Below are 14,854 nucleotides of genomic sequence, written 5' to 3'. Positions count from 1 at the left end.
GTCCTGTCAAGCCATTCCCAACCTCTCTGTAGCCTAATTATTCCGGATGGTGGTCCCTTACATAACTGTGCATGAAGTATGAGGTGTGTAGAGTGGACCCATTGAGTAAACTAAATCACTCGACGAATGAAATGTATACCTGCATTGCTTTTGGAAAAAAAAAGGCAATTTAAACTACGAATATTAGCTAACATGTGTTTCTTTTCATTTTTAATTGCGTTCGCATAAGCTAATTCCAAACGAGCCTTTCACTGTGCCTATGCCTCACCATGCCTCACAATGCCTGTCCTGTTGCAGGTGTCAACTAGCGCAGGTACCACTGACACCGGGTCGCGGGTGACACTAGGTCCCAGGTAGACCTTCAAATATATTGATCGTAGATTTTATTTAATGAAAAATAATGCAGCGGTGAGGTATTCTTATGATTGTTGTCAAAAATTAGAGTTCTCGTATCTGGTTAGAATATTTGTAGATGCATATGCGACCTTCTCCCAAACAAGAATTATTGGGTCCGTTGTGAGCGCAAACTAACCTAACTACCTTGGCCCCAATTTCGTCACGAGCCATGATGTACGTACAAGGTGCCCCATCGATGAGAGGCGAGCACGTTGATCCAGGTAGTGTTACTATGCAATTTAGTCGTGAATTATCTAGTTTATACACCAGAGAATCAATCACGATTCCCAATCTAGCAGAAGACGCGTCTTTGATTTAGCCAAAACCGTGACTTCTTGTCGTCATCTTGATTGATTTCACGCCTCAGCTCAATTCCCAAACCCATGTTATGCAGATGCAGCCCTGCGCACACTGGTCGCGCTGAAGCGTGTTTGTAACTGTCCCACTCCATAGACCCTGAAAGAGTCCCTCCGCGAAAAAGTAAAACGATCAAAAAAACGGCGAGCAAGTGGCAGAAGCTAATCAACCCCAGACTCCCCCGTCCTGCGCTTGTCAAACCGAATCAGACCCTACCAAGCATGCTGGTTTCCTTTCAGGGCCCATGCCAGCACTTTCAGGGCCCTGGGCATCATGCAGTAAAGGGTGCCACCACTCAATCTGTAACAAATACCCGCCGCGCGCCTGCACTGGCTACGGTTAGCAAGATCACAAACCGATTGGGAATAACTCAGTTCAGGGGGGTTTATAGTGGAGGAAATAGTATATAAAGGGCGGTTTTCCTCCCCGATCTAGAGGATTTTTAAAATCACTAAACCTTTCTTGATCTCATTTCCAACTCTCCTACTCTCTTTTCACAATGAAGCTCTCGTTTTCTCTCCTTGTGTCCTTGGCTGCAGTGATTGATGCTGCTGCCATCAGTTATGCACTGACTACCACCGACGTCGTATACATCACTCATTACACTACCGAGTCATATTTTACTGAGCCTCCAAGCACCTCGGATTTGTCTCTGGTTGCAACGCTGGACGTTCCAACTACCACCTCGACCACTCCTGATGCTGCTACCACTCCTTCTACCACAGACGCTACTACTCCTACGTCTCAGGCTCCTACCACTTCTGCTGCTCCAACTACTTCTGCTGCTCCAACTACCCCTGCTGCTCCTACAACAACCTCCACTTCGTCTACGTCGACCACTCCTCCTGCTACTCCAGCAGCCTCTCCTTCCCCAATTCCTAGAGACAACAATTTGAACACTTTCCAATCCGACATTTTGAATGAGCACAATGCTAAGAGAGCCTTGCATGGTGTTGCTCCATTGACTTGGAACCCAACTTTGGCTCAATACGCTGCTGACTACGCTGCTAACCACTTTAGTTGTGACAATGTTCAATTGATCCACTCTGGTGGCCCTTACGGTGAGAACTTGGCTGCCGGTTACGTTGGCGGCAAGTCTCCAGTCGATGCTTGGTACGGTGAGATCTCTCAATATGACTACAACCACCCCGACTTTTCGCCAGCCACTGGTCACTTTACTCAAGTCGTCTGGAAGGGTACTTCTGAGCTCGGATGCGCCTATGTCACTTGTAACAACGCTTGGAGACAATACACCATCTGTGAGTACCAAGAACCAGGTAACTGGCTCGGAGAGTTCGCAGAGAATGTCTTGCCTTTGGTCTAATCCTCAGCATGATAAGTATATAAAATTATGGGTAATTAACATCGGGTTCGTTTTTTTGAGTATATCTGTAGCTACTGGCATATAATCGCTTCAAATTAATGTACTGTATATCGAGTACCATCCTCCATCACCCGATGCATACACCATCCCAATGTGGCATGCCAGCTTCTACCTGCACTCCTGCCAAAGTACCCTGCTACCAAAACGGGAAAATAACCTGCCAAAACTAGACGAAACCGTTAAATACCAGATGACTAGCCGATTTAGTAATGTTTATTCCTGATATTTTAGTCAAAGTGCTGGTTAATTAGAAAAGCTTGCTTTCAAATTATTTCGTCACTTAACACACCTTATTTCGACTTGGAGTTGTATCTAAATTGATGTAGCCAGCCCTCAGATGAGATTTGAATCTCCGTAAGAAGTGATAATCCACTTCCAGACGATTCCAGATCAGCGCATGCAGCAAATCAAAACAACTCCTATTAAATAACTTCTACGACATAATCATTAGAATGCATGTATTTCATATTCTGCCATGAATTATAATAAATTTATAAATGTTCGCTTCAATCAGATTTGAGTGACGAAAGCATTTACTGCTTCAAGAGAGCTTGGAAAGCACCCTTGGATGGCTTAGCCTTGGACTTCTCGACCTTGATGGAACCGAGCTTTTGCTCAGAGTAGATCTTGGCGTAAGGGTTCAATCTCAACAAGACTTGCTTGTTCTTCAATGGGTTTTTCTTCAAGACGTGAGGTCTCTTGGTGTCCTTTGGACCAGCGGCGGAGACAACAGCTTGAATCTCAGCGGAGTTGATCAAAGTACCAACATCGGTGGTAGCAACGATGTTAGATGGCAAAGAGTAACCAGACTTAGAAGACTTGGTGTTCTCGGAACCGTAGACAGAGTCCAAAGCCTCGAAAGCACCTTGGGTCCAGATAACGAATCTACCCAAGTGAGCACCAGGAGCCAATTGCAAAAGACCCAATCTGGAGACGTGAGCAGCATCAACACCTGGGATGTTTCTCAAAGCCTTGGTGATACCGTTGTCGTTAGCGTAGACAACCAATGGACCCTTCTTTTGGGTGAATCTTCTGTTTCTCAACTTACCCTTACCAGCTCTCAACTTCTTAGACTTGAGGACTCTGACAATGTCCTTGTTGGCACCGACAGCCTTCAAGACAGCAACAGCGTCCTTAGTCTTGGTGACAGACTCGAAGTCGTTGGAGACAACCAATGGCAACTCCTCGACTTGCTCGACTCTGTGACCTCTAGCCAAAACCAAAGAGGTGACACCAGAAGCAGCGATAGCAGAAGCGGTAGCGTAACGCTTCTCGTTCTGGTTCACCTTGACGTGCCATCTTCTCCAGACCTTGGTTGGAGCGAACATACGACCACCTCTACACATGTTACCGAAAGCAGCTTGGCCGGCACGGTGGGTACCACCACCACCAACTCTTGGAATTCTGGCAACAGCACGACCAGTACCCCAGGACTCAGCGGAGGTTTGGTGACCAGCCTTCTCGGAGACAGCGTAAGCTTGTCTCTTGTTCTTGTTAACTCTGGTGAAAACAGATTGAACAATGTCAGCTCTGATTGGAGCAGCGAAAACAGCTGGGGTAGACAACTGGGTGTTGGTCTTCTCACCAGTGGCGGAAATGACGGAAACTTGAGGACGGGACATTTGTAAAAAAGGTGTAGTTGGGGAAGTAGTGAAGAGTGAAAAATTTTTTGAGGATGTAGGAGAGTGCGATATTGTCACGTGATGTAGTTCTCTTCTATATGCCGGGTTGTTAGGGCTGTTGGTGAACCTAGCTTAAGCTGATGCCAAAATAAAGGTGGGAAATAAATCCTAGAGAAGCGGAACAAAAAAAGGTAAAAGTCATTCAACTATGCTTTTAAAAAAAATCGAGAGATGTGTTAGATCGTTGAGATGGGGTCACTGATTTGTAGAGTTCATTTGTTTTTTTGTATGTTGTTGCCAGTTTGTTTGAAATGTTAGAAACAAGAATTGTTAGTGACAATACCATTATTCTCGAGATTAGAAAATTGAGCTTATCGAGCAAAACCCGGCAATAGAGGTAAAGAATAATACGAAATCAAGAAAGCTAATGAATACAAAGGCTTAAGGCGCTACTTGCTTGGATACGACTTATTTTCGAGATCTGTAGCTGCCCCAAGAAACCTTGAAGTCAGGATCTCTAATCAAAAAATTATACAGAACAAATTCAAAGTAAAAAGGGCAATTGTATTTACAAAGTCAAAAATTCAAATGCATACCGCATGAAACAATCTCGTCCAGCCAAAAGATCTGGAACAGGTGTTCTGCAGACCTACATTCTAATTCTTACTCGGGCCAGGTATTCTTATTGACCATCTCTGAGAGCAGAAGCCTCTGCCACAGTTGCCCATTTCTTGGTATGAGCCACATTCTTACAGACAACAGAGACATCAAAGACACTCCAATAGATCAGACAACAATCCGCTGCAAGGCGATTAAAATAAATTACGTCAAACGTGAAGAGATTTCTTTTTACAGGCTATTCCTACTCGCTGGGTCAAATTATTATTACAGTTTCCTGCAGAATAGCCAGTTCATCAGTGATGTCATGGGGAAAATCACTACCATGAAGGAACTCCTCTACATAATACCAAACCTCCTATTGTGTGGTTCAGGCTAGACATTTGTTGAGTTGCTTACATCAGATAAGCTTCGTTTGTTTCAGGCCGCGGACGCAATCTTTTGGCCGAGTTTATTTTGTGTTGTCGAACCACAACTATTTTAAGTCGTTATCGTTGAGACAATTGTATTCTGCATGTAGCTAGAGAACTTCTCAGACCTATTTTCCTCCATGATTTCGCAGTGCAATGGCGTACAGGCTCTCCTTGAAAGTCGACCTACTCTGATATCAAATACCCAAAGGCGGCAGCCGGCGAATTGCGGGCCGTTGCGCGCAGCGCGTATGCTCTGTCAGTGTATGCACCGAAGCAGTCCTCTTGAGTCAATAGCTGAGTCAAGGTGATTACAGGTAGCATGCATGGCTATTGGACTGATATTGGGCCATGAGAAATGACGTAGTGGTGGATAACTGGATAGTTGGGTAAGGTGAGACAATATCTTTGCGCGAACCTAGGAAGACATGAGCCCATGCAAATACGTCTGAAATGGTGACGGGAACGAGAAATCAAATTCATCTACAAATATATCAGTAAATATTATGCATTGAATCATTATCACTGCTCTGGATATTGCAATTTTGAAAATCGGCATCTCATCTCCTATGCCCCACCATGCCCCTCTACTTATTAGGTACCAACTGCGCACAGCAAATTACTCACCTCCATACATATTTGAAAAAGAAGAAAAATGCCCAGCATAGTTTACGAACAAATCAAAGAACAAAAATAGCCAAAGAGAACAAACCCTTTATTCCGGTCTCGTTCATGTACGAGCGACCTCGAAGCTGAAACCGTTGAAGAACTAGCCCTGCACCGACCTCTGCCCGCCCTGCAGTGGCCCTATCGCTACTGCACCCACCAGCTGCATCACCACCGACGTAATCACTGTAGTCTCTATCCTTACCAACGTTTCGCCGATGCAGGCGGTGACACAAATCCAGTCGGTCCCCAAGATTTTTGCATGGCCTAATCACATATAAGACCGACTGTTCCGCCCGTAGTGGTTTGATGCCTCTTCTTCTCTTTTCATCTAACACACTCAGACACCCGCGCTTCTCGAAGTTACACACGAAGTCGTTCGCCTCCAGCTTGTATCATTTTTCGTTCAAGTTGTCGTCTACACTCATCACCAATCGTGCCCTTTCGCCGTCGTCGCCACTGTCCTCTTTGGCGTCTTTCCTAGGTTCTTCTCCTCTCCGTCCTCTCAGTCTTACACGTTCAGCCATGGGTCGTGAAAACATTATGCAATATCAGTTGGAACATGACCACGAAACGGACATTCCGCAGGTCTCCACTGAAACTTTGGTTCCACCAAAGACCCCTGTCAAGCCAGCCACTAGTCACAACAATGGTCCTTTCACCTTGCTGAAAGAGTCCACAATGCAAGACTTTTTGGCTAACAACAGATACTTCGTGGACTCTGTGCGTCACAACCACTCCAACCAGATCTTTGATCTCAACGGAAAGGGCCAATCGCCTCACACTTTGTGGCTCGGATGCTCCGACTCTCGCGCTGGTGAGCTGTGCTTGGCCACCTTGCCTGGTGAGATCTTCACACACAGAAACATTGCCAACATTGTCAATGCCAACGACTTGTCACTGCAGGGTGCTATTCAGTTCGCTGTCGATGTCCTCAAGGTTAGAAAAATCATTGTTTGCGGTCACACTGACTGTGGTGGTGTCTGGGCTTCTTTGTCCAACAAACGTATCGGAGGTGTCCTCGACTTGTGGCTCAACCCAATTCGTCACATCCGTGCCGCCAACAGAGAGATCTTAGACAAACTCAAGGACAATCCAAAGGAGCGTGCCAAGAAGCTTGCCGAGCTCAATGTCATTGCCTCTGTTTTGGCTTTGAAGCGTCACCCTAGTGCTCTGAACGCTTTGAAGAAGGGCGAGATCGAGGTCTGGGGTATGATGTACGATGTAGGTACTGGCTACCTTTCCGAACTCGAGATCCCAGCTGATGAGTTTGAGGATCTTTTCCACGTGTCCGACGACCACGAGGATGAGCACAACCCTCACTAAATGTGTTAGGGAACCTTAACAAGGGAAGAATCATGGAAATTGCACGGCGAAATAGGGGCCAGGACTCGATCAGTCATTCGTGACTTCAGTTCCTAACTACTATTGATTTAACTTTCTGGGTAGAAAGTTCGGAGAACCATAGATGGGGTATTATTTAATCAGCATGTATATACGCAAAGAAATGCAGCTATATTCGGAACAAAATTTTAATAACTAGTAAAATCTACAAGTAGCTTTGTTAAAAATATCGATTGCCATTTGATCCATGTTTATGAAATCCTATTTACGTGGTATCCCACTTCAAGTTGAATCTGCCCTCAGACACTTCATAGTCCTCAATAGCCTGGATAACCTCCTCCACGGTATTGGCAACCTTGATAATTTCTCCGTTTTTAGTTGAAACGAACTCCGAATCGATAGAGTCTTGAATGAACTTCAAGAAGTTGTCGTAGAAGCCATTCATGTTGTAGATCACGATTGGCTTGCTGTGAATGTTCAACTGGTGCCAAGTGACCACTTCCATCAATTCCTCCATGGTTCCGTACCCACCAGGCAAGGCCACAAATGCATCAGCTTCCTGACCCATCATCCTCTTACGTGTGTGCATGTCCTTGACCAAAGTGGTCTTTCCATAAGCACTCGAGTCAGGAATGGGAGTAGATCCATCGTGGTTGTTGATGCCCTTTTTCAATTTTTCGTTGACCTCTTCGTCCGTAGTTCTCTCTCTGCTGATAAGGGCATCAGGTATGATACCATGAACGTAGCCGCCATTGGAGGCGCAACCTCTAGCAACGGCACCCATAAGGCCGGTAGTACCACCTCCATATACCAATCCCCAATTTTTTTTAGCAAGAAGGTGTCCGAGCTTGTATGAGTCTTCGGCAAAGGCCGGTTTGTTGCCAAAAGAAGATCCACAGAAGACACAGAGTTTCTTTTCAGGAGTTTGAGTCATGATGAAAATGCAATTGGTAAGATGAATTAAATATGCTTGTTGAAGTTTGTTTGTGTATGTTTTTTTCACTTCAGTTGCTTAGTAGTAGTGTTAAACAAAAAAAGAATGTGTTGTCGATCTGAAACTAGGTCGTGGGGTACATGCACTTAATAAATGGATGGCGAGGGCGAGTATGCAAGGTGAGTGAGTCAGTTGGACGACGACGCGGGGCAAATAAATGATTTTGTGGTGACGAGAGTCGTACAATTGAGCAAATTGTTTTTGTCGCAGAAACTTCTTTTTAAGAAAACTCCCGAAATGTTGCAGATTCTGTCTCAACTTATACCCTGAGAACTCCGCGGATGGCCCGTCTTATCAGTGGTAGATAAGAGATGCCCCGCAGCAAGAAGATGAGATGCGGAGGCTTGATGTCACAAGATAACCGAATTGACTATTTGCGAGATATTTCCAACCAAATCTGTCGAGTGTTTGCGTTAAATTGAGCCTTTGAGGTTGGAGTGCAATCATAGATCGATCCAGCTTACTGATAAGGATAAGAGTATTAAGGTAAGATAGGAGCATGCCATTTTTAATACAAGAAATCAAAAGAATAAAGAGGACATTTAAGTGTTGAAGAAATTCAATTCTCCAGAAAATTGAATCGAACTGAATGAATGTTCTTAGACTTAGCTCAAGGGTAATACTTATCCTGGAAAGACTCCAATGGGACCTCATGCAAACACGATAGAGACTTCCGCCAACGCCAACACTAATACGCCAATTTTTCAGGGTTTAAAATTGAAGGGGCCCGATTCTTCCATAATGTCTCACTTTTGTCGCCCGTCCCTTCTAAATCACGTCCTGTCGTTATCTTGACGCATAGACACGCATCTCTGTACATGCAGCCCTGGGCGCACCTAGGAAACTTTAACGTCCAGCGGTAGATGGGACATAGATTTCCGGCAGCAGATCTATTCATTTCTTCTGTATTTTTTCTTATTCCTTTCTTTGTGATAATGAGAAGCTACAAATTGCGGCCAGTGTCGATGGCTTCTGTGCCCTCTCTGAACACAGATACACCCAAAACCTCTATGGAATTTGACTCCAACGCGCTGGACGCGGAGTCTTTGAGCACAATTCATACTGAGGTCACCTCTCTCGCGTCAAAAGAAGGTTTGAAGACAAGCGACCTTGAAAGGGAGGCTCGTGCATTGAAATTGGCCATATCTTACTCCTCCCAGGTCCTCCATTGTGTGAAAGATATGTCTCATCAAGAGGACGAGGAGATTCTATTAATGTTGGAGTCACTTGTTGGAGACATCGAGCGGAGTGTTCCTTATAACACGTACAAAGTACCCATACGACGTCTTTTACAAGCGCCACGATGAAATTGCGGCCCATGAAAGCCATAATTCCGAATCATTAAACGGAGCCGGTCTCCTTTAATTGTCAGTATATATTTCACATATGTAGCCCCCCTAATTTAACGTATTAATGCACGTATCAATGTGAGATGCAACACGGTGCAAGATAGGAACGAAGACAAAGTGATTGAAATCTTCTGCTGAGCAACCTTCAATTTTAGAAAAGGCTACATTTCTCGAAGATGAAGTGCTTTGGTCTGTTCTACCACTATTCAATGTCAAGCTATCCATAACCTAAAAATACTTTCACCACAAATGACCAACTCACGGCAAAACATAAAATAGAAGAAACTAAAGAAATTCCAAATTTAACATAGCCGCCTACATTCTCCAATGTTTTTCGTAATCTATACTTACTCTCTTTAATCGCCACTACCCTTATCTCGCCACAGTGCGAGTGACCCAGCTACTATCTTAAATCATGCCCGTTTCTGCTAAAGACATTCAGACAAACCTCAACAATGTCTCATCATATCTAGAACAGCTCCGCGACAATATCGAAGATAGAAGCAGACTCACTAAGCTCAAGCTAACGCCGTCGCAGGCAGATAACTTAGAAATCGTTGAGGTGCTATCCCGAATCAAACGTACTCTCACGTTCCTCAATGAAGACATCGCTGGCGACAACATCAAGAGGTTCGGTCCCGAGTATTCCGAATTGGTGGAGGAATTCCGCCAGTTGATGGCCGAGTTGGCTTCGGATGCCTATCTCGATGCTAGTGAGTATGAATATTCAAAGCCATTGAAGAGCGAGGACACCGTGAGGAAAAGCGTCCGCTTCAAAGATTACGATGCAGAGGATGATGAAAATACCCAAATGCGCAACGAGCTCATGGGCACTGCGACCAACAACTTCAAGCCATATCGAGATGAAGAGGACCGCAACACCCTTCTGTCTGTAGATACCACCAACCAGGAGCTTTTTGCACAGCATCAACAGCAGATGTTGGAACAGGACCAGAACTTGGATCTGCTCCACCGTTCCATTGTCAATCAGCACTCAATGGGAGTAGGAATAGGACAGGAACTTGATGAGCATCTTATAGTGCTTGGTGATCTAGAAAGAGGAGCAGACCAATCTTTGTCAAGGGTTCAGCGCGCCACGACCGGAGTCAATGAATTCCGCAGAAAAGTTGCTGAAAATGGTAGCTTGACCACTATCATTGTCTTGACAGTTATTCTCATATTGTTATTGGTGGTGTTGAACTGAGGATCTGCTCATATCAGACCCATAAAGTGCCAAAGAGTAGTCACTTATTAAACTGCGATCATGGTTCGATGTCCTTGACCTTACAATTATATGGCCCAAGAAGTATCATTCAGTTCTCCTCGTAAACAAATGCTATAATATTAATACATAAATGAAAAGCAACACATATATCCATTGGGCAAAATTGCACCGATTGCGAGTTAGCGAAGATTAGAAGCTCGGTTGTATCTAAAGAGCTACAGTGCGTTTTGGTAAAAAGAAGGTGCTCGGCGGACGATGACTGATGAAGCCTGATTTCATTCATGTCACAAAAATTTCAGATCCAGTTTCTCCATTCCATCACATATCGAATATGTTTTTGCCTGAGGTAAGGTTTCGAGTACTGCGTCGACGCATACAGAAAACCAGCACTATGGTTTGGTTCACGCTAATGGCAGAGGATTTCAAATAGAATATCAGTCGGCTAAAAAAGAAAGCTTCATCAATTGAACCAAAGAGACTTGTCTCTCTGAAATTCAGTATTGGGCCACGACTGTTTCTGGAGGTAAAAGCTGCATACATGAGCTTAGAAGTTGAAGTCATCATTTTCCTCCTCTGATTCACTGAAAAACCAGATGAAGACACAAATGTCCGAGTACACAATCAAACCACCAGTGATACTCATGACCAACGAGCCCAAATCTATCAACCAGCAGTGGTACAACATCAAAGGAAGAGCCACACCACTCACGATCAAGAGCCCAGTGAAGAACTTTGCAAACTCCTGTAATGGCAGAGGAGTGTTGGCATGATCATTACTGAATGTCAAGAAGTCGTCTCTATTATTCTCAATGGATGACAGAATAATGTTAGGCAAAGGGGCCACCAAAAAGACGGCTATGACCCAGAGAGGAAGCCAATTGTTGTAGAGAGCACAGGAAAGGAGGATTAGAAGAAAGCCGAATGCGAGAAATGCCGAGAGAAAGATGATTTTGTTGAGCGGATTCATGATGGATGTGAGACTATTATGTGAGACTACTATGTGAGATTGATAATGAGGAGATAAACGAGGTTGTCCCTGGAGTAGGTGCCAGACAATTTTAGAAAAGAAAAAATTGCAATAATTCCGTTCAACGCCATCCATGATTTTCTTGAATGCGGCGCATTTTTTGATTTTAGTATTTTGGTGGATGGAGGTGAGTTACTACCTAGCCTTTGTACAATATAAACTGATATCTCAGATGCTCTGACTGAATGATCTGCAATAAAGAAATTAATTCGTAACTATATACTCGTAAAAATAAATCAAACTGGAGGCGCTGCGCCAAAGACGCGAACCTTAAGACCAGAACCAGCCCTTCTTGTCATCACCTCTTTGTGACTTCTCCTCAACAGTCTCCCAAGTAGAAGCGCCAATAGCTTTTTTCTTGGTGACTGTGTTGGTCACAGACAGACCATCAGGGAAGTACTCAGTCTTGTGCTCAGTCATGATTATTTGATTAGTCTCTGGATCGGTGGTGGTAGTGCTTCCAGAGCTCCAACTGATTGGCTTATCATCCCGTGGCAATTCTGAGGCAGAAGCGATGTTTAAATTAGTTTCGGGGGACTTTCTCTCAAAACGTCTTTGGAAACGTTGTTTTCTCTCCTCGCGAGCCTCCTCACGACGTTGACGTTCAGCCTCAAAGGCGATGTTCTTCCATCTCATCAAATCATCGAATTGCTTGAAAAAAATACCCTTCTCACCAAGATCAATGGCCCCACTAGAATCGGCGCGGACGTTACTGGAGGCTCTTTCGAAGTCTTCCTTGGTAAGGAGCTGGTTGGCTAAGTTGGCCTGCTTGTAATCCAAGAACTTGGGTGGCACTGCACTATTGGGGAACAAACATCTCCAAGTGCCCCTAGAGTCCCATAAAGATAATCCGTTGTTGTTCATACACTTGTTGTATTCACGAGCTGTTGGAGTGCTATGGGAGTAGAGACCATAAGGTGTCTCAGCACCGCCATCATTAAAGACATCGAGGAAGGAGAAGGGACGCACCAATTGAGGTTCTGCAGAGTCAACACCGCTCGAGCCTGTTCTCGTTTGGTAGGGCTTGTTGAAATAGGTGCCGACCTCTTTCTGCATGGAGTTTACCATATCAGACCAGTTGTCCTTCTCTGCAGCAGTGAATTCTCTGGTGTGGGCCATCATTCTTTTTGTCTTCTCGGCGAGATGGTCAGAGACATGGTTGACTTTGTTGAAAAAGTTGTCAATTTGCTCGTCGTACGAAGAGTTGAGAGACTGGTCTTCAGATTCCTTATCTTTTCTGAAGCGACACATTGTGGGAATTGCGAGCGCGGGTAGGATGTTTATATGGACAATCTATTGAGTTGAGTAATGGCCAATTGTGCAATTGCAATTTAGTCTGTGGTTAGCTTATCTTCTTGTAGGTGTGATTTATGGATATATCTGAGAGTGACTTGGGCTGGGGTAGGGTTTATATATGTGCGTGTGTGTGTAAGAGGCAGGGAGTGTGTGGCGGCGAAGGCAAACCAAAAGTGACAGGTACAAACGGACCCGTTCAAACGGAAAAATCCGGAACACAAGATATGCGTCGCAATTAAAGAAAGGGATATTTCGATTGTTTGAATATTTTTAAGAATGCTCAAAATGCTTCAATGGCTATGAGTTCATCCAGTGATCTGTCGAATCGAGTTTTATCGAATACTGTGAGAGATCGGTATCAGGTACATCGAAGGATTTAGGCACTGCGACCTGAATAGTTAGAATTGTTCCGGAACAAGATGGGCGGTGGCAAAAGGCGACCAGAAAAACACAATTCGGGCAAAAGACGCAGCAAGATTTTGCAAATTATTGGAGAAAAAAATGGAAATTTAGATGTTTAAATGTTCTAAAATTGCTTGGATGAACGGGATCAATTCTGTGGAAAGTGAGTATTCTACAGTATCCTGCTCCAATTCTACAACTCTCAAATCCGATATAAAATAAGTGGTAGGTGCTCTATGAGACAGCGCCGACGGACATATAACCGATTTGGGTTGATGACCTTCGGAACCGACACTAGGCCATTCAGTTGCGGAAGCAGAATTCATGCGCGGCCCCTTGAAAGGATTTACGGCACAAGTATTCTGGCTGATTTCGAGCCGTATTCGTTAATAATTTTGACTTGTTCCACTTGTATCTTGGGCTGTACTCTGACCCTTCTGATCAACTAACGACTACAGAAATAATACATGCCCGAAAGAAGGCAGTTTCGGGGAAATTGAGCCAGAAAGTTCATGGCCTGGATTGATGACTTAAAATAAATTGATAAACTGAATAAGTGACTATAAATCGATATGCAAAGCGCTGCCAAATGAAGGAATTAGTTTTGGAAATTGATGATAGCGACAATATGATGATCCTTAATGAACAAAGAAATGAGTGTGAAAAAGAAAATAATGTAAAAAAAAGCAAGCGAGAAACCTTCGCTTTCCGTCCCCGCCCGGATTCGTGAGTATCGAGATAAATAAACTAATGCAATTGTGTCCACGGCAACATTGGGGAGGCAGCTCAATTAACTTTGCAGATTCTGCTTATACTGGGAGTATTCCTGGCGTTTTCCTCCAAATAAATGTTGCTGCAAAAACTGGCCTCCCATCCTCTTGTTCTGGCCATTCTCATACTGTCCCTGTTGTCTGGAGAATGTATTCTGGAGGTGATTTTGGGCATGGCCTAACCCATTCTGCGCGTAAGAATTATATCCTAATTTCTCATCTCCCATGGGCTTCACGTTATTGTAAGTATGTAGATTGTCCATCTTGTGACTGGCCATGTTAGGAGACATTCCAAGATTGAGATTTTTGTTCATGTCCGGATATTTGTTATAAGTAGTTTGAGGGGCACCGGGGATGAGCGGCAAAAATTCCGCATCTGAGATACTGTCAAACAGCTTGTGAAGATAGAACTGCTGGAGCTGTCTTCTATGGATGTTAGCCTTGGACTGAGGGCCTTGCGGTTGTCCGTTCATGGCCTGGGAATTATGAAGGTGCAGTAAATTCTGCAGAATTTGTCTCGTTTGCGAGTGGATGCCAGATGGAGTGCGAGTTTGTCTGTTAAGTTGAGCCATGGGAGGTGTAGTTGAAAAATTTGCGGCCATTCCTTGGGTGTGCATGAGTACCTGATCTGCAAAACGGTTTTGGCGACGGAGAGGGAAAAAGAAACGAGGGAGAGGACTTGGTATAAAACACTCAGCGGAATGAATTCAGCAAATACTTTCCGGAATAATTGATATATGAATGAGATTGGAATTATGGTATTACTTTAAATTGGGTAACATTGAGTGAAACCCATTGTTCCCACTATCTCAGATGGATGGTGACAGGTGAAGAAAGCGAGAACGCAGAAGCACCGACATCTTCAGTTTTGCCGCCCGCTTATATTTTATTTCTTCACACAGCATGAATCAAAACTAAAAATTCGGATTGGACTCTAAAAAATTGGGAACGCAGACCTTTCCTGCGCTTAGATCCACTTCACTCTTTATACTTG

The 14,854-nt window shown here is 44.2% G+C and overlaps 8 protein-coding genes across 8 annotated transcripts; 3 read left to right on the top strand and 5 right to left on the bottom strand.

Moving 5' to 3' along the window:
* Positions 1 to 1,252: 1,252 nt before the first annotated feature.
* On the top strand, positions 1,253 to 2,077 carry PUMCH_001852 (uncharacterized protein; the record flags this gene model as incomplete). The annotated part of the gene is made up of 1 exon (XM_063020886.1): positions 1,253 to 2,077. One exon carries the CDS (start codon positions 1,253 to 1,255, stop codon positions 2,075 to 2,077), a length of 825 nt encoding a protein of 274 aa, XP_062876956.1.
* Positions 2,078 to 2,670: 593 nt separating this feature from the next.
* PUMCH_001851 (uncharacterized protein) lies at positions 2,671 to 3,759 on the bottom strand (the record flags this gene model as incomplete). The annotated part of the gene is made up of 1 exon (XM_063020885.1): positions 2,671 to 3,759. The coding sequence occupies one exon, from the start codon at positions 3,757 to 3,759 to the stop codon at positions 2,671 to 2,673; it is 1,089 nt and encodes a 362-aa protein (XP_062876955.1).
* A 2,003-nt stretch (positions 3,760 to 5,762) lies between these two features.
* Positions 5,763 to 6,779, top strand: PUMCH_001850 (uncharacterized protein; the record flags this gene model as incomplete). Its single annotated transcript, XM_063020884.1, has 1 exon — positions 5,763 to 6,779. The coding sequence occupies one exon, from the start codon at positions 5,763 to 5,765 to the stop codon at positions 6,777 to 6,779; it is 1,017 nt and encodes a 338-aa protein (XP_062876954.1).
* Positions 6,780 to 7,062: 283 nt separating this feature from the next.
* Positions 7,063 to 7,731, bottom strand: PUMCH_001849 (uncharacterized protein; the record flags this gene model as incomplete). Its single annotated transcript, XM_063020883.1, has 1 exon — positions 7,063 to 7,731. The coding sequence occupies one exon, from the start codon at positions 7,729 to 7,731 to the stop codon at positions 7,063 to 7,065; it is 669 nt and encodes a 222-aa protein (XP_062876953.1).
* A 1,824-nt stretch (positions 7,732 to 9,555) lies between these two features.
* PUMCH_001848 (uncharacterized protein) lies at positions 9,556 to 10,344 on the top strand (the record flags this gene model as incomplete). Its single annotated transcript, XM_063020882.1, has 1 exon — positions 9,556 to 10,344. One exon carries the CDS (start codon positions 9,556 to 9,558, stop codon positions 10,342 to 10,344), a length of 789 nt encoding a protein of 262 aa, XP_062876952.1.
* Positions 10,345 to 10,909: 565 nt separating this feature from the next.
* On the bottom strand, positions 10,910 to 11,467 carry PUMCH_001847 (uncharacterized protein; the record flags this gene model as incomplete). The annotated part of the gene is made up of 1 exon (XM_063020881.1): positions 10,910 to 11,467. The coding sequence occupies one exon, from the start codon at positions 11,465 to 11,467 to the stop codon at positions 10,910 to 10,912; it is 558 nt and encodes a 185-aa protein (XP_062876951.1).
* Positions 11,468 to 11,662: 195 nt separating this feature from the next.
* PUMCH_001846 (uncharacterized protein) lies at positions 11,663 to 12,643 on the bottom strand (the record flags this gene model as incomplete). The annotated part of the gene is made up of 1 exon (XM_063020880.1): positions 11,663 to 12,643. The coding sequence occupies one exon, from the start codon at positions 12,641 to 12,643 to the stop codon at positions 11,663 to 11,665; it is 981 nt and encodes a 326-aa protein (XP_062876950.1).
* Positions 12,644 to 13,880: 1,237 nt separating this feature from the next.
* Positions 13,881 to 14,477, bottom strand: PUMCH_001845 (uncharacterized protein; the record flags this gene model as incomplete). Its single annotated transcript, XM_063020879.1, has 1 exon — positions 13,881 to 14,477. One exon carries the CDS (start codon positions 14,475 to 14,477, stop codon positions 13,881 to 13,883), a length of 597 nt encoding a protein of 198 aa, XP_062876949.1.
* Positions 14,478 to 14,854: the final 377 nt, after the last annotated feature.

The sequence above is a fragment of the Australozyma saopauloensis genome, chromosome 2 (assembly GCF_035610405.1).
Source record: "Australozyma saopauloensis chromosome 2, complete sequence".
Lineage (NCBI taxonomy): Eukaryota > Fungi > Ascomycota > Pichiomycetes > Serinales > Metschnikowiaceae > Australozyma > Australozyma saopauloensis.
The sequence above is the reverse complement of the archived record's forward strand: the minus strand, read 5'-3'. Positions and strand labels throughout refer to the sequence as shown.